Below are 19,375 nucleotides of genomic sequence, written 5' to 3'. Positions count from 1 at the left end.
CGTTTTGTTTGGAGATACAGCGGGGAAACAGGTCCTTCGGCCCACCGGGTCCGTGCCGACCAGCGATCCCCGCATATTAACACTACCCTACACCCACTGGGGACAATTTTTACATTTATACCAAGCCAATTAACCTACAAACCTGCACGTCTTTGGAGTGTGGGAGGAAACTGAAGATCTCGGAGAAAACCTACGCAGGTCACAGGGAGAACGTACAAACAGAAGCTGTAGTCGGGATCGAACCCGGGTCTCTGGCGCTGCCTTCGCTGTAAGGCAGCGACTCTACCCGCTGCGCCACTGTGACCACCACGGCAGATCAATTTGCCCCCTAGGATAAATAAAGTTGTGTCGTATTGTATCGTGACATTTGTCACTAAATGCCCTTCACTCAACTTCCTGCTGGGATACATCAGGACTGGAAGCTAAAGTGAAATGCAATTAGTTCTCCGCTACTTCCAACATGTTTATTTTCACTTGGGGTCACCTACTTTAGTTTGGTTTGGTTTAGGTTCATTTAGATTAATTTGGTTTAGTTTGGACTAGTTTGGTTTAGCGTAGTTTATTGTGGATTATTTTGGTTTAGTTTAGTTAGTCTGAGGAAGGGTCTCGACGCGAAACGTCACCAATTCCTTCCTTCCAGTGATGCTGCCTGACCCGCTGAGTTACTCCAGCATTTTAGTGTCTATCTTTAGTTTGGATTGGATTGGTTTGGTTTAGTTTAGTTTTTCAGCCTGGAAATAGGCCTTTCTGCCCACCGAGTCCACGCCGACCATCGATCCCGAGTTCTATATTATCCCACTTTCTCATCCACTCCCTACACACATGCAGCAATTTACAGAGCCACATGCCGCCCAACATGTCCCATCTACACTAGTCCCACCTGCAAGTGTTTGGCCCATATCCCTCTAAACCTATCCTATCCATGTCCTTTTCATTTTTTTTTAGTTTAGAGATATAGTGTGGAAACAGGCCCTTCAGCCCACTTAGTCCACGACGACTAGCGATCACCCGTACACTAGTTCTACCTTACACATGAGGGACAATTTACGGAAGCCAATTAACCCACAAACCTGGGATGTTGGAGGAAACTGGAACACCCGGAGAAAACCCACGTGGTAACGGGGAGGACATGCAAACTACACTTAGACAGCACCCAGAGTCAGGATCGAACCCGGGTCTCTGGTGCTGTGAGGCGCCAAGTCCACTAGCTGGGCCACCGTATAAATGGTATCTTTATACTGTAAACGAAAGAGAACCGTGCGTTTTTGTAAAGCTTTGCACGTCCTGAGAAAATTTTTTGGTCCACATCCCTCCAAACCTTTCCAATCCATGTACCTGTCCAAATGTCCTTCAAATCGTGTTTTAGTACCTGCCTCAACCACCTCCTTTGCCATCTCGTTCCATATACCCCACCCACCTTCAGTGTGGAAACCTTCAGTTGCCCCTCGGGTTCCTTTGCAATCTTGCCCCTCTCACCCTTAAACCCATATCCCCTGGTTCTTGATTCCCCGACCCTGAAGGAAATACGTTTTTAAACGTACTGACGGTGGAATGCGGGAAATGTAGCGACTAATTTGAGCACAGGAAGCTTGTGCAGTCATGTCACCATAATTAGATAAAAAGCATCAGGAATGTTGGTTGAGGCGCAGATCGTTTACTTGGGCAACAGCATTTTTTCTTCCAAAAATAGACTTTATTCAGAATGAAAAATATACACAAAAAAAATACTGTGCCGAAAAATCTTCATAAGTTCATACGTTCAAATATTCCCATTGGTTTGGGAACAGCTCTGTCCAAGACGGCAAGAAATTGCAGGGAATTATGGACACAGCCCAGACCGTCACACAAACCAACCTCCCTTCTATTGAAGGTAGATAAAAACGCTGGAGAAACTCAGTGGGTGAGCGAAGAAATAGGTGACGTTTCGGGCCGAGACCCTTCTTCAGACTGATGTGGGGAGTGGTGTGTGTGGGGAGAGGAAAGGAAGAGGCAGAGACAGTGGGCTGTGGGGGAGCTGGGAAGGGGAGGGGAAAGAGGGAGAAGGCAAGGACTACCTGAAATTAGAGAAGTCAATGTTCATACCGCTGGGGTGTAAACTACCCGAGCGAAATATGAGATGCTGCTCCTCCAATTTACGGTGGGACTCACTGTGGCCACGGAGGAGGCCCAGGACAGAAAGGTCGGATTCGGAATGGGAGGGGGAGTTGAAGTGCTGAGCCACCGGGAGCTCAGGTTGGTTATTGTGAACTGAGCGAAGGTGTTGGGCGAAGCGATCTATTGAAGGTAGACACAAAATGTTGGAGTAACTCACGCCAGCATTTTGTGTCTACCTGCCATTCAAACCAGCACCTGCAGTTCTTTCCTACAAGTCTCCCTTCTATTGACTCCATCTACACCTCACGCTGCCTCAGCAAGGCCAGCAGCATAATCAAGGATGAGTCACACCCCGTCCACTCCCTCTTCTCCCCTCTCCCATCGGGCAAAAGGTGTAGAAGTGTGAAAACGCACACCTTCAGATTCAGGGACAGTTTCTTCCCAGCTGTTATCGGGCAACTGAATCATCCTACCACAACCTGAGAGCAGTGCCGAACTACTATCTACCTCTTTGGTGACCATCAGACTGTCTTTGATCGGACTTGACTGGCTTTACCTTGCACTAAATGATATTCCCTTATCATGTATCTGTACACTGTCGACAGCAGCTCGACTGTCATAAAGTCATAAGTGATAGGAGCAGAATTGGCCATTCGGTCCATCAAGTCTACTCCCCCATTCAATCATGGCCGATCTATCTATCGCTCCAAACCCCATTCTCCTCATAATCCCTTAGATCCGTACTAATCTTCATACATTCTCAGTGACTGGGCATTCAATGGTCTCATACTCAGTAGCGTTCGCACCCATAGTGGGGGGTAAACCATACTCAGACACAAAGTGCTGGAGTAATTCAGCGGGTCAGGCGGCATCTCTGGAGAACACTGGTCGGTGACCAGTTTCAGGTCGGGACCCTTCTTCAGCCTGTCCATTCCCTCCTCAGACGATGCCTGGCCAGCTGAGTTCCTCGTGAGTTAACATGAGAAGCAATGAAACTGTTTATCACCGAAGATAGACGCAAAGAGCTGGAGTAACTCCACAGGTCAGGCAGCATCTCTGCAGAGAAGGAATGGGTCGAGGCTCTGCTTCAGAATCGACCTGAAATGTCACCTAATCCTTTTTTCCCAGAGAGGCTGCCTGACCCGCTGAGTTATTCTAGCTTTGTGTATCTCCTTTCACCAAGATCAGACGTCAGATTCTTACATAGTAGATGGTTCTTCTTCTTGCGTATGGTGTGCACAGCCTAAAGTTGTAGATCAAGGGTAGACATCCAGGCCAGGACAGCATCAGTTGTCTGGGTGGACGGCTTTGATGCCACCAGGGAAAAGCCTCAGTGGGCAGTCATTCACGATGTGTGTGATGGTGTGGTCTGGATGTCAGCAGTGGCAAGCAGGGCTGTCTGTCACCCCCCACAGGTGAGCAACTAAGCAGGTGCTGGGCTGTTCTTGCATGGAGGGTGCGGATTCAGTTCAGGGTTAGTCATGATTGAGTGGTGGAGTAGACTTGATGGGCCGAGTGGCCTAATTCTGCTTCTATCACATGACCTCGGCATTCCACCATGGCTGATCTATCTCTCCCTCTCAACCCCATTCTCCTGCCTTCTCCCCATAATCCCCGATACCCAGACTAATCAAGAATCTTTCAATCCTCGTCTTAAAAATATCCATTGACTTTTGGCCTCCACAGCTTTCTGTGGCAAAGAATTGCACAGATTCACCACCCTCTGGCTAAAGAAATGTAGCATCGTGAAGGATGCTGAAGAATCTTTCCCATGGATCAGGAACCGAGGGATGGAATGGTGGTTGGCAAAAAACAAAGTAATACTAGGAAAACATTCTTTGTGCGGTGAATATGTGGCGGTCACGGTGGCGCAGCGGTAGAGTTGCTGCCTTACAGCGAATGTTGCGCCGGAGATCCGGGTTCGATCCCGACTACGGGTGCTGTCTAGAACGGAGTTTGTACGTTCTCCCTGTGACCTGCGTGGGTTTTCTCCGATAACTTCGGTTTCCTCCCGCACTCCAAAGAGGTACAGGTTTGTAGGGTGATTGGCTTGGTGTAAATGTAAAAAAGAAATGGGTTGTAGGACAGCGTTTACGTGCATTCACAAGGAAGCTGGGCAAGTCTCTCAAAAGTAAACAATATGCAGGGCCGCAAACGCTCCAAAGTTCCTGTTTCCTGGAGCATCTAATCGTCACATGTCCCACAACTGGCCTGTAAACACAGTGCTCATCGATAACATAATAAAGACAACATTTCAATGAATGAAACAAATTAGAGTGGCACGGTGGCGCAGGGGTAGAGTGGTTGCCTCACAGCGCCAGAGTCCCAGGTTTGATCCGGACTACGAGTGCTGTCTATACAGAGTTTGTACTTTGTGACCTGCATGGGTTTTCCCCAGGTGCTCCAGTTTCTTCCCACATCCCAAAGACGTACAGGTTTGTTGGTTAATTGGCTTCGGTAAAATTGTAAATTGTCCCTTGTGTGTGTGTGTAGGATAGTGTGATAGTGCGGAGATCGCTGGTCGGTGCCGGCTCATTGGGCCGAAGGGCAGTGAAGAAAGCTAATGGCATGTTGACCTTCGTAGGGAGAGGATTTGAGTTTAGGAGCAAGGAGGTTCTACTGCAGATGGACAGGGCCCTAGTGAGACCACACCTGGAGTATTGTGTGCAGTTTTGGTCTCCTAATTTGAGGAAGGACATTCTTGCTATTGAGGGAGTGCAGCGTAGGTTCACCAGGTTAATTCCCGGGATGGCGGGACTGTCATATGAAAGAATGGATCGACTGTGCTTATATTCACTGGAATTTAGAAGGATGAGATTGGATCGTATAGAAACATAAAAATTCTTAAGGGATTGGATAGGCTCGATGCAGGAAAAATGTTCCTGATGTTGGGAGAGTCCAGAACCAGGGGTCACAGTTTAAGAATATGGGGTAGGCCATTTAGGACTTAAGGGGCTGTCCCACTGTACGAGCTAATTCAAGAGCTATCCCGAGTTTTAAAAAAAAAATCAAACTCGTGGTAAGCACGTAGAATGTACGTAGCGGGTACGTCGGAGCTCGGGGACGTCTCTTAGCGGCTCGTAAAGCTAACGGCAGGTACTCGGGAAACGCAGTAAGTTCGTGAAGACTCGTGAAGATTTTTCAACATGTTGAAAAATGTCCATGAGAGCCCCGAATACCTACGAGCGGCCATTACCGTAATTCTCCGAGTTCGAATCAGGGGAAACTCGGGAGAACTCTTGAATTAGCTTGTACAGTGGGACAGGCCCTTTAGAGGACGAAAGCCGTTTTCAGCCAGAGAATTGTGAATCTTTGGAATTCTCTGCCTAAGAAGGCGGTGGGAAGTCAATTCACTGGATGTATTCAAGAGAAAGTTGGATGTTAGTCTTTGGGCTAATGGAATCAAGGGATATGGGGGAAAAGCAGGAACGGAGTACTGATTCTGGATGATCAGCCATGTGGCATATTGAACGTGGCTCGCAGGGCCGGATGGCCTACTCTTGAACTGATTTTCTATGTTTCTATATTTCTATGTATATACGTTATTCCCTCATGATGTATCTATACGCTGTAAATGGATCGTGTTACTCGGTACACGTGACAATAAACTAAACTGAACTGAATATGGACATTTCAGAGACTTTGAGATAGGCAGATAGACAGGCAGAAAATGGAGGGATATGGGCCACGTGCAGGCAGAGAAGATCAGTGTTTGGCGTAAAGTTGAGCACGGACATTGCAAGCCAAAGCCCCTATTCCTGGCCTGTACCGTCCAATGTTCTCACAGTCAATATAATATAATATAAGATAAGATATAATTTATTGCCACACAACCAGGGTCGGTGGAAATTTGGGTTGTCAGCAGCAGTACAATAATAAAGAACACACAACCACAATAAAACTGTAACACAAACATCCACCACAGCATTCATCACTGTGGTGGAAGGCACAAAATTTGGCCAGTCCTCCTCCCCCCCCCCCCCCCCCCCCCCCCCCCCCCCCCCCCCCCCCCCCCGTGGACAGGACCAGAGTCCAGAGTCAGTCCAGGATCGGCTCTTCCTCACCGGAGACCGCGGCTTTAAGATGGTGTAGGCCGATCGGTCGAGATGTAAAGACTCCGCCGCAGCCAGAAGCACCGTAGACTGCAGGGCCGGCGGTCGAAGCTCCCCTCCAGGGGTGATGGTGAGTCCATATCGGACCCGCGGTAGAAGTTGGCCACGGGCCGGCAGTGATGGCTTCTTCTTCCCCCCCCCGGGTCCCCCACGAGGGATCCCGGGCTGTAGACGCCGCACCACTGAGTTACAGTGAAAAGCTTCAACCTCCACTATTCAAGGAGACTATATAGAAACATAGAACATAGGAAATAGGCGCAGGAGTAGGCCATTCAGTCCTTCGAGCCGGCACCGCCATGCAATATGATCATGGCTGATCATCCAAAATCAGTACCCCGGTCCTGTTTCCTCCCTCCCCATATCCCTTGATTCCGTTAGCCCTAAGAGCTAAACTGCCACTGACGATCTCAAGAGAGACAAATCCTTCCGTCAGCAACTCTGAATTTCCTCAGACATTTCCCCAGCCATTTCGTTGTCAGAATACACATTTATTCACATTTATTCTTGTAAACGGCGCCTCATTACAGGGTATTTTTTACAATTCCAGGCTCTTTGAGACGATAGACTCCGTAATCCCTATATTCTGGATCTCTCTCACTCCTTCAACATGAGTTCAGTTTTGTTTATTGTCACGTGTACCGATGTTCTATACTATTCTAGACCAGAAACTTACAAAATTTCTATACAAACTTACAAAAAGCTTAAGGGGTTTAAGACAGAACTAGCATGCAGGAAGATTGAAGGTATGACAGGGAAGTCCAGGACAAGGGGTCACAGCTTAGGATAAGGGGGAAATCCTTTAAAACCGAGATTGAGAAGAACTTTTTTTCACGCAGAGAGTGTTGAATGTCTGGAACTCTCACCCACAGAGGGTAGTTGAGGCCAGTTCATTGGCTATATTTAAGAGGGAGTTAGATGTGGCCTTTGTGGCTAAGGGGATCAGGGGGTATGGAGAGAAGGCAGGTACGGGATACTGAGTTGGATGATCAGCCATGATCATATTGAATGGCGGTGCAGGCTCGAAGGGCCGAATGGCCTACTCCTGCACCTAATTTGTATGTTTCTATGTTTCTATTCTAGACTAGCTATATATGCAACATCGATACACAAACCAACATCAAGCTGTAATGTTTAAGAAAGAACTGTAGATGCCGGTAAAATCGAAGGTAGACACAAAATGCTGCAGAAACTCAGCAGGTGAGACGGCATCAATGGAGGGAAGGAATTGGCGACGTATTAGGTCTCGAGCCGAAACGTCGCCAAATCCTTCTCTCCATAGATGCTGCCTCATCTGCTGAGTTTCTCCAGCATTTTGTGTCTACCTTCAAGCTGTAATTCTCCCCATAGTCTCTGCCTTTCCGCTTCCTTACGATCCAGCTAAAATCTCTCTGCCTTGATTTTGATCATGTTACATACATTTACGTATGTGGCTTGGCAACGTTTCTTGATTTGATAACGATCCAGAGAGGTGTCGTGGGACACTTTTGCTGCGGTAGAGGTGTATTATAAATAGATGTTGTTCTAACCTGTATTGAAATGAAAGGAAATACGCTGTGCATCAATACTCCCTCCCCCTCTCCCCCTCTCTCCCTCTCTCTCCCTCCCCCCCCTCTCCCTCTCTCTCCCCCTCCCTCTCTCTCTCTCTCCCCCCTCCCTCTCTCCCCCTCTCCCTCTCTCCCCCCTCCCTCTCTCCCCCTCCCTCTCCCTCCCTCTCCCCCCCCTCCCTCCCCCCCCTCCCTCTCTTCCCCCTCCCTCCCTCTCCTCCCCCTCTCTCTCCCTCCCCCTCCCCCTCTCCCTCCCTCTCCCCCCCCCCTCCCTCTCTCCCTCTCCCTCTCTCCCCCCCCCCTCTCTCTCCCCCCCCCCCCCCTCCCCTCCCCCTCCCCCTCCCTCTCTCCCCCCTCCCTCTCTCCCCCTCCCTCCAATCCCCCCAGCTCTCTCGTCACTCTATGACTCTCATAGATAATAAAATAACAAACAATAGAAATTCAATTTAAAAAACAAAACAATTTCGTGCAAAAAACAAAACCAAGCCCAATACCACGCGAGTAACCCAGGCAGATTGGAGTTCAGAGTTTAATTGCAGTTGGTAGTGTTCAATAGCATGATGGCTGTAGGGAAGAAGCTGTTCCTGAACCTGGACGTTACACTTCTCAGGCTCCTATTACTTCTTCCTGATGGCAATGATGAGATGAGTGTGTGGTCAGGATAGTGTGGGTCTCTGATGATGCTGGCTGCCTTGTTGAGGCAGCGACTCCTGTAGATCCCCTCGACAGTGGGGAGGGAGGTCAGTACCTGTGATGGGCCGGGCAGTGGTCACCACTTTTTGCAATCTCCTTCGTCCTTGGGGGTTCGAGTTCCTGAACCAGGCCGTGATGCAACCAGTCAATATGCTCTCCACCGTACAGCTATCACCATACATAAGCTCAGATAAACATCTCAGATATTGTACAAGTGTGCAGCAGTAGTACACTGAGCAGTAGAACTAGTGTACGGGTGATCGATGGTCGGCGTGGACTCGGCAGGCCAAAGGGCACGTTTCCACGCTGTATCTCTAAACTAGACTTCAGCCCCTCCCTTGGCACTTGGCCCTGGCTGAAGCATGTGACATTTTACTGCACTTGGCACGCAGAATAACTTGCTGTGGAACGCCGGCTAGTGTCCAACATACCAGAGCCTTCTTCTCGATTGATGACTTCCCATCAGCTTCTGGTATTTGTCTGGGTGTACACTGGGACCTCTGTTACGCAGCTGTTCAGGATGGACTCAACACACAGCACTGAATGTCATCCCGGACATTCCTGGCAAAGACACATTCACTAAGAGACACGCAACAATCTCGCTTCCAGCACAGACAGTGTGTCAGCATGTGTGTGTCAGTGTGTGTGTGTGGGTGTTTGTGTGGCAGCGTGTGTGAGTGCGTTAGCGTGTGTCAGTGCGTGTGTGTGTCAGCGAGTTTGTGTGTCAGCGTGTGTGTGTGGGTCCGTGGGTGTGTCAACGTCTGGGTGTGTGCCTGTGTCAGTGAGTGCGTGTGTCAGCGAATGTGTGTGTGTGTGTGTGTATATGAGAGTCAGTGTGTTTGTGTGTGTCAGCGTGTGTGTCAGGATGTGTATGTCAGCCTGTGTGTCAGCATGTGTGTGAGTCAGTGTGTGTTGTCAGCTTGCGTGTCTGTGTGTGTGTGTGTGTCAGTGTGTGTGTGTCAGCTTGTGTGTCAGTGTGTGTGTCAGTGTGTGTGTGTCAGTGTGTGTATGTCAGTATGTGTGTGTGTCTGTGTCAGCATGTGTGTCCCAGCGTGTGTGTGTCAGTGTGTGTGTACGTACGTATGTACGTATGTATGCTGTGGCCAATATAACAATCACACAATTGACAAAATTGACCTTTGTTCACTAAATCCAACCAAACAAGTTTACTTTAGACTGTAGAGATACGTCATGGAAATAGCCCCCTCCACTCACCAAGTCCACGGCGACCAGCAACGACCCCGTACACTAGAGTTTAGAGATACAGCATGCAGACAAGCCCTTCGGCCCACCGAGACTGCGCTGACCAGCGATCGCCCTGTACACTAGCACTCACCTGTACGTCTTTGGAGCGTGCAGGGATACCGGAGCACCCGGAGAAAACCCATGCAGTCACAGGGAGAACGTACAAACTCTTATACAGACAAGCACTCGTGGTCAGGATGGAGCCCGGGTCTCTGGCGCAGTAAAGCAGCAACTCTACCGCTGCACCACTGCTGCCCCAAGTTCTTGGCACTTACCTGGTGTTGGTTTGAAAGCACTAGATTGGCATGATTACCTTAGATCTTTCTAAGTGTTCCACTCCAACATCTTCAACAGCGTTCTCTAACATTAAGGGCGGCACAGTGGCTTAACCATAGAGCTACTGCCACTCAGCGCCAGAGACAATAGACAATAGGTGCAGGAGTAGACCATTCGGACTTTCGAGCCAGCACCACCATTCACTGTGATCATGGCTGAGCATCCACAATCAGTTCCTGCCTTCTCCCCAAATCCCCTGACCACTATATTTAAGAGCTCTATCTAATTCTCTCTTGAAAGCATACAGATAATTGGCCTCCACTGCCTTCTGAGGCAGAGAATTCCACAGATTCACAACTCTCTGGGTGAAGAAGTTTTTTCTCATCACCGTTCTAAATGGCCAACCCCTTATTCTTAAACTGTGGCCCCTGGTTCTGGACTCCCCCAACATCGGGAACATGTTTCCTGCCACTAGCGTGTCTAAACCCTTAATAATCTTATATGTTTCAATCAGATTCCCTCTCATCCTTCTAAATTCCAGAGTGTACAAGCCCAGCCGCTCCATTCTATCAACATATGACAGCTCCGCGCATCTCCTGTGTCCCTCTCAAAGTTTTTTCCAGAAAAGAGAGATTTTAACTTGGGTTAGATTGGAGAAGCAGGGTCGTTCTCCTGAGAGGAAAGAAAGTTACGAGAAAACATGTCCAAGTTTAATGGAGATTTGCAGTTTCCACCCAGACCCACATGTTAAAGCTGACTTTAATCAGCAGAATGATGGCTTCCATGCTGTTAGCTAATTGAATCAACTGTTTGATTGTAAGATACTACATGGAAACAGGCTATTTGGCCCATCGAGTCCACGCTGACCATCGATCATGTAGGAAGGAACTGCAGATGCTGGTTTACACAAAGTGCTGGAGTAACTCAGCGGGACAGGCAGCATCTATCTGTCCATCTTTGTCTGTTTGTGTCTATCTGACCATCGTCCACACTGGTTCTATGTTATCCCACTTTCCCATCCAGTCCCTACACACTAGGTACAATTTACAGGGGGCCAATTAACCTACAAACGTGCATGTCTTTGGCACCTGGGAGGAAACCAGATTACCCAGAGGAAAACCAACTGCTTTCACAGGGATAACATGCAAACTCCACACAGACAACACCTGAGGTTAGGATTGAACCTGAATGTCTGGTGACTTGATTCGTTCAAAAGGGATTGGACGGAATATGGGTTTATATAAAATATAGAGGGTTTGACAGCTCTGGGCCTGTACTCACTGGAGTTTAGAAGGATGAGGGGGGAACCATATTGACATTTACTAAATAGTGAAAGGCTTGGATACAGTGGATGTGGAGAGGATGTTTCCACCAGTGGGAGAGTCTCGGACCAGAGACCATAAGCCTTAGAATGAAAGGACATACCTTTAGAAAGGAGATGAGGAGGAATTTATTTCGTCAGAGGGTGGTGAATCTGTGGAATTCACTGCCGCAGACGGCTGTGGAGGAAGTCAGTGGATATTTTAAGGCAGAGATAGATAGATTCATGATTAGTACGGGTGTCAGGAGTTATGGGGAGAAGGCAGGAGAATGGGGTTGAGAGGGAAAGATAAATCAGACATGATTGATGGTGGAATGGGCCAAAGTTTGCTCCTATGACTAATGAACTTACATAGATTTAATTATTCCACCTTGAGATGTAGTCAATGACTATTGGAAACAAAGAAACATAGAAAATAGGCGCAAGAGTTGAAGCCAGCACCGCCATTCAATAATGATCATGGCTGATCATCCAAAATCAGCCACCCGTTCCTGCTTTCTTCCCATATCCCTTGATTCCGTTAGCTCTAAGAGCTAGATCTATCTTTCTTGAAAACATCCAGTGAATTGGCCTCCACTGCCTTCTGTGGCAGAGAATTCCACAGATTCACAACTCTCTGGGTGAAAAAGTTTTTCCTCATCTCAGTCCTAAATGACCTACGCCTTATTCTTAAACTGTGACCCCTGGTTCTTGACTCCCCCAACATGGGGAACATTTTTCCAGCATCTAGCCTGTCCAATCCTTTAAGAATGTTATAGTTTTCTATAAGATCCATTCTCATCCTTCTAAATTCCACTGAATACAAGCCCAGTCGACCCATTCTTTCATCATATGTCAGCCCCAGGAATTAACCTGGACTGCACTGCCTCAATCACAAGGATTGAGTCCTTCCTCAAATTAGGGGACCAAAACTGCACACAATATTCCACATGTGGTCTAACCAGGGCCCTGTACAACTGCAGTAGGACCTCTTTGCTCCAATACTCAAATCCTCTCGCTACGAAGGCCAACATGCCATTAGCTTTCCTCACTGCCTGCAGTACCTCACACCAGTGAGTCTAGACCAGCCTGAAATGGGTTTCAGATTATTGCTACATGACAAGTTGGTCCCATCTTCTTTCAACCTCCCTTGGGGACTGAATTACTGCTGGCTTGAAGCAGCGTATCGAAGATGTATTTTTGTAATCTCTTGAGCAATAGATCAAAAACAAAGGAAAATAAAAGTGCTTTGCTCCAAACTCTGATCGAACCTCTAATCGAGCGTACACCTCAAGAAAACAAAACACAGGTCACTTGTACTTTGAATTGTGCAGCAGCTGTTAAAGGGTGGCACAGTGGCGTGATGGCAAACCTGCTGCCTTATAGTGCCAGAGACCCCTGTTCGATGCTGACTGTGGGTGCTGTCTGGACGGAGTTTGCACCTTCTCCCCGGGGCCACAGTTTAAGAATAAGGGGTAGGCCATTTAGAACAGAGATGAGGAAAAACCTTTTCACCCAGAGAAACAATAAACAATAGACAATAGGTGCAGGAGTAGTGCAGAGTTTGTAAGAGACGAGCAAATAGTTGATTCCTGTTTACAAAGGTGAGTATGGAGAGGGGGTGAGGAAGTGGGATTGGCCTGACTGGATGATCCGACATGACGAGCCTGTTCTGTAAAAACTGCGCTATCGAGTTACTCTTTGTCTCCCTGTTCAGTGTGAATATCAACATTACAAGGGCAGTACATCCAGTTTTAACTCCTCGTGGGTGCTAAGGCGGAGAGGAGGAGCAGGAAATCACCTCACTTTTTTAGGTTTTGTTTAGTTTATTGCCGCGTGCAGTGTGAAAAGTTTTTGGTTGCGTGCTATCCAGTCAGCGGAAAGACTATACATGATTACAATCGAGCCATTTAAAGTGTACAGATAGATACATCTATCATTAGGGCGGTCACGGTGGCACACGGGTAGAGTTGCTGCCTTACAGCGAATGCAGCGCCGGAGACCCGGGTTCCATCCCGACTACGGGTGCTGTCTGTACGGAGTTTGTACGTTCTCTCCGTAACCTGCGTGGGTTTCCTCTGAGATCTTCGGTTTCCTCCCACACTCCAAAGACGTACAGGTTTGTAGGTTAATTGGTTTGGTAAATGTAAAAATTGACCCCAGTGTGTGTAGGATGGTGTTAATGTGCGGGGATCGCTGGTCCGCGCGGACCCGGTGGTCCGAAGGGCCTGTTTCCGCGCTGTATCTCTAAACTAAGGAAGTTTAAGAAGGAACTACAGATGCTGGAAAATCGAAAGCAGACAAAAATGCTGGAGAAACTCAGCGGGTGAGGCAACATCTATGGAGCGAAGGAAATAGGCAACGTTTCGGGTCGAAACCCTTCTTCAGACTCAACATTATAAGGGAATAACGTTTACTCTCATGGTGTTATGTGCAGGCATGTAAACACGAGCAACCGCAGAGGCTGGTATGCCAAAAATAAAAAATACATAAAGTGCTGGAGTAACTCAGCGGGTCAGGCAGCATCTGTGGAGAACATGGATAGATAATGTTTCACAGAGTGCTGGAGTAACTCAGCGGGTCAGGCAGCATCTCTGGAGAACGTGGATAGGTGGCGTTTCGGGTCGGGCACACTTAAATTACAATTGTAACACACAGTAGTTTAGTTTATAGTTAGGCCCACGACACCTCGCGAAGGCTCAACAGTCAGTTCTGGCATCCCAGACCCACCCCTCTCAATGCCTGCTCTCTCTCGCCACCTGTGCTACCAGTATCTACAGATGATTAATTCACTCAAACAAATACTGAAGACACTTGCATCCTGTCTTCCACTTATCCTTACCCATCGTAACGCCACAAATAACAATAGGATTTCAGTATAGGAGTAAAGAGGTTCTTCTGCAGTTGTTTAGGGCTCTGGTGAGACCACATCTGGAGTATTGTGTACAGTTTTGGTCTCACTAATTTGAAGAAGGACATCCTTGTGATTGAGGCAGTGCAGCATAGGTTCAGGAGATTGATCCCTGGGATGGCGGGATTGTCGTATGAGGAAAGATTGAAAAGACTAGGCTTGTATTCACTGGAGTTTAGAAGGATGAGGGGGCATCTTATAGGAACATATAAAATTATAAAAGGACAGGACAAGCTAGATGCAGGAAAAATGTTGCCAATGTTGGGCGAGTCCAGAACCAGGGGCCACAATCTTAGAATAAAGGGGAGGCCATTTTAGACTGAGGTGAGAAAAAACGTTTTCACGCAGAGAGTTGTGAATTTATGGAATTCCCTGCCACAGAGGGCAGTGGAGGCCAAGTCACTGGATGGATTTAAGAGAGAGTTAGATGGAGCTCTGGGGGCTAGTGGAGTCAAGGGATATGGGGAGAAGGCAGGCACGGGTTATTGATAGGGGACGATCAGCCATGATAACAATGAATGGCGGTGCAGGCTCGAAGGGCCGAATGGCCTCCTCCTGCACCTATTTTCTATGTTTCTATGTTAAATATCAACCTCGCATATAACCGGGATACACTTACACGTTGGATTGCAACCTTGTGGTGGCCGGGGAGCTTGTATGTCTCAGTGACCCCTAGAGCTACGCCAGCGAGAGATTCGTCTCCTGTTAGGGTCTCCCATGCTGGACAGGTCGAAGGGTAGAGGCCAGACGAAGTGCGATCCACTGGTCCTCCAGGTTGGAGGTTGAGCACAGGGCTAACAACCCTGTCTCGTAAAACACACATGTTACGGAAACAGCGACTGAAGGAATCGACCAGGACCTTCGTTACTGCCCTACATGCTAGGAGGCATAATAGACAGTAAGTAAGTACACTTACACGGAATACACTTGCAAAGAAACACACACACCATGTGTTATACATGTCCTTTCTGCCTCCTCACTGACACCATTTCTTCTCCACCAAACCTGGCCTTCCTCTGCTGTCTCTGACATTCTCGTCAAGGCCTGATGCAAACTCTGTCTGCGAATTCCTAGCTCTCCAAAAAGCGACGTGGCCAATCCTTCTATGAATTTAAGTCTACTGTCTATCTCATTGTTGACCCTCGGACTATCCTTGATCGGACTTTGCTGGCTTTACCTTGCACTAAACTTTATTCCCTTATCATGTATCTGTACACTGTAAATGGCTCGATTGTAATCATGTATTGTCTTTCTGCTGACTGGTTAGCACGCAACAAAAGCTTTTTACTGTACCTCGGTACGCGTGACAATAAACTAAACTGAAACTGAACTGAAGTCAGATTGAGCCACAGGATACAGGTACGAAGGGCCAGGAAAGTCAACACTCCATGTTTAGACAATAGACAATATCTCTATAACTCCTAGAAACATAGAAAATAGGTGCAGGAGTAGGCCATTCGGTCCTTTGAGCCAGCACCGCCATTCAATGTGATCATGGCTGATCATCCACAATCAGTACCCCGTTTAGCCCAGGCAATCGTGGGTGCAGGGTGATACAAGGTGATGGAGGAGGCCTGTAATATTTAGATCTAGATCTAACAAGTTCACAAGTTATTTGAGTAGAATTAGGCCATTTGGCCCATCGAGTCCACCCTGCGGGACACAAAAAAGTTGGAGAAACTCAGCGGGTGCAGCAGCATCTATGGAGCGAAGGAAATAGGCAACGTTTTCCAGCCGAAACCCTTCTTCAGACTCTACCCAGCATTCTACACAGACTCGAGTCTACTCAGCCATTCAATCATAGCTGATCTCTGCCTCCTAATCCCATTTTTCTGCCTTCTCCCCAAAGCCATAGCATATCAGTGTATGAATTGGCAACGTTTCGGGTCGAGACCTTTCTTCAGACCCGAAACGTCGGCAATTCATTCTCTCCATAGATGATGCCTCACCCGCCGAGTTGCTCCAGTATTGTGTGCCTACCTTCAATTTAAAGCAGCATCTGCAGTTCTTTCTTAAACATGTCAGTGTACATCATGTCTAATGGGCTCCTTGTGGCCGGTTGTTTTGCAGGTAACCTTGACAAGCACATTCAGCTGGAGGAGTTGGTCGCCCAGTTTTTGGGAGTCGAGGCAGCAATGACATTCGGCATGGGTTTCGCCACTAATTCTATGAATATCCCGTCCCTGGCTGGCAAGGTGAGTTTACGTTTGCGTTTGCGTTTGTAATGTGTGATTGCAGATCCACTTCTGAGTCGCCTGTGTTGGGCGCCAACTGTATCTTCAGTGAAGACCTGTGGAGCAAACGTCTTGCGATGAAACAGTAAGCCTGGTGTGGAGTTACAGAGTGATACAGTGTGGAAACAGGCCCTTCGGCCCAACTTGCCCATACCGGCCAACAATGTCCCAGCTTCACTAGTCCCACCTAGAAACAGAAACATAGAAATTAGGTGCAATGTCCCAGCCTCACTAGTCCCATCACCTGCCTGCATTTGGTCCACATCACTGCAAACCTGTCCTATCCATGTACCTATCTACCTGTCTTAAACATTGTGATAATACCTGCCTCAATTACCTCCTCCGGCAGCTCGTTCCATACACCCACCACCCTTTGTGTAAAATGTTGCCCCTCTCAGCTTAAACCTATGTCGTCTGGTTCTCGATTCCCTTACTCTGGGCATCTGTCTGATCTATTCCTCTCATGATTTTATACGCCTCTGTAAGATCACCCCTCATCCTCCTACACACCAAGGAATAGAGTCCCAGCCAGCTCAACCTCTCCCTATCCATCTTGACCTCAAGTGCTGTCTGTGCGGAGATTGCATGTTCTACCTGTGACCGTGTGGCTTCCCCCTATGTGTGCTCCGGTTTCCTCCCACACAAGACGTGTGGGTTTGTAGGTTAATTGGCCTCTGTAAATTGCCTATAGTATGTAGGGAGTGGATGAGAAAGTGGGCTAATGTACAGATGATCGATGATTGGTGCGGACTCGGTGGGCCGAAGAGCCTCTAAACTAAACTGAAATAAAGTTACGAGTGGCCTCGTTCAGTAGTCTAATTCAGTGGAAAGTATTGGAGACTGCATCTTAGTTGCGGCACGATGGCGCAGCGGTAGAGTTGCTGCCTTACAGCGCCCGAGGCCCGGGTTCGATCCTGACTACGGGTGCTTGCCTGTACGGAGTTTGTATGTTCTCCCCATGACCGAACAAGATCTTCCGTTTCCTCCCACACTCCAAAGCCGCACAGGTTTGTAGGTTGATTGGCTTGGTGTAAAAAAAGTATAAATTGGCCCTAGTATGGTGGTAATGTGCGGGGATCGCAGGTCGGCACGGACCCGGTGGGCCGAAGGGCCTATTTCCGTGCTGCATCTCAAATCTGCCCCAAGTGACACCACTGGCGATCCCTTTACTCATTTGTTCTGCAGTCGACCATTGTGTGATCGACAACGTTCCCCCATCAAAGGGCAGAGAAAGGAAGTCTTTCATCTATGCCACCTGTACTGCAGCGGTATTACCACACAACAGGAGGACATCTTGTCTCCCCTTTCCTGTGCACTTGATCATGAAAGATCAAAGTTTACAAAGCTTCACAGATTACACGCTGAGGATTAAGCCCAGGAGGATTACGTTTATGTGGCTTCAAAGATCAACTCCGGTTAGAATTTGTCGCTCGCGAGCAGTACCAGGATCGGCATGCGTTACTAATTCTGCGTAAACACCGTTAGTAAGACAAGTATCGGGGGAGTTTTGATCTCTTTCAAATTCTAAATCGGTGCGTTTTCTTTTAAACATTTCGTATCAGGGCAGTTGTGTAAGAAAGAACTGCAGATGCTGGAAAAATGGAAGGTAGACAAAAATGCTGGAGAAACTCAGCGGGTGAGGCAGCATCTATGGAGCGAAGGAATAGGTGACATTTCGGGTCGAGACCCTTCTTCAGACTGATGTGGGGGTGGGGGGTGGGAAGAAGAAAGGAAGAGGCTGAGGCTGTAGGAGAGCTGGAAAGGGGTGGGGAAGGAGGGATAAAGCAAGGACTGTGTGAAATTGGAGGTCAATGTTCATACCGCTGGGGTGTAAACTACCCAAGCGGAATATGAGGTGCTGCTCCTCCAATTTACGGTGGGCCTCACTCAGGCCATGGAGGAGGCCCAAAACAGAAAGGTCAGATTCGGAATGGGAGGGGGAGTTGAAGTGCTGAGCCACCGGGAGATCAGGTTGGTTATTGCAAACTGAGCAGAGGTGTTGGGCGAAGCGATCGCCAAGCCTGCGCTTGGTCTCACCGATGTAGAGCAGCTGACACCCAGAGCAACGGATGCAATAGATGAGGTTGGAGGAGGTGCAGGTGAACCTCTGCCTCACCAGGGGAGTTGATTTCTTACATATTTTAAATGTTTTTTTTAAACGTTTGGTTCTCGGCAGGGTGCGGGGTGGATGGTGTGTTATCACGTGCCATCTCCCCACGTGTCTCACTTTCTGCGAATCTTTCCTGCGCAGGGTTGCCTCATACTGAGCGATGAGCTGAACCACACGTCTCTGATCCTGGGCGCACGTTTGTCGAGCTCGACCATCCGGGTTTTTAAACACAACAGTGAGTGACTACGCCGCATCCGCCGCTTGCGCCATGACTTTAATTTCGATTAGTTTAGAGATACAGCGCGGAAACAGGCCCTTCGGAACCCACCGAGTCCGCGCAGACCAGCGACATACCCGCACACCAACACTATCCTACACACACTATGGACAATTTACACACACACCAAGCCTATTCACCCACAACCTGTACGCCTTTGGAGTGTGGGAGGAAACCGAAGATCTCGGAGAAAACCCACGCAGGTCACGGGGAGAACGTGCAAACTCCATAAAGACAAGCACCCGTAGTCAGGATCGAACCCGGGTCTCTCGCGCTTTAATGCAGCAACTCTACCGCTGCGCCACTGTGCCACCCATGTTTCTTAAATGTTGCCTCAACTACCTCCTCCAGCTGCTCGTTTTATACACACACCGCCCTTTGTGTAAAATATTTCCCCTCAGGTTCCTATTAAATCTTCCCGCCCCCTCACCTTAAACTTATGTCCTCTAGCTCTCAATGCCCCTACTCTGGGCAAGAGACTGTGCGTTTACCCGATCTAGTCCTCGCAGGCACACTTACTCTAAGTTAATTATTTTTGTTAAAGCAGGTTATGCCAGAATAGATAATGCAACAAAGCGC

General features: G+C 48.2%; 1 protein-coding gene across 2 annotated transcripts in view; it reads left to right on the top strand.

Annotated features, from left to right (window-relative positions):
• sptlc3 (serine palmitoyltransferase, long chain base subunit 3) overlaps positions 1 to 19,375 on the top strand; it is an 80,603-nt gene that overhangs the window by 35,939 nt on the left and 25,289 nt on the right. For both annotated transcript variants that reach the window (XM_055638918.1, XM_055638916.1), the window contains exons 6-7: positions 16,246 to 16,370; positions 18,661 to 18,754. In XM_055638918.1, the coding sequence (XP_055494893.1) occupies positions 16,246 to 16,370; positions 18,661 to 18,754 (219 nt within the window). The remainder of the gene's footprint in view (positions 1 to 16,245; positions 16,371 to 18,660; positions 18,755 to 19,375) is intronic.

Source organism: Leucoraja erinacea, chromosome 8, assembly GCF_028641065.1.
Source record: "Leucoraja erinacea ecotype New England chromosome 8, Leri_hhj_1, whole genome shotgun sequence".
Lineage (NCBI taxonomy): Eukaryota > Metazoa > Chordata > Chondrichthyes > Rajiformes > Rajidae > Leucoraja > Leucoraja erinaceus.
The sequence above is the reverse complement of the archived record's forward strand: the minus strand, read 5'-3'. Positions and strand labels throughout refer to the sequence as shown.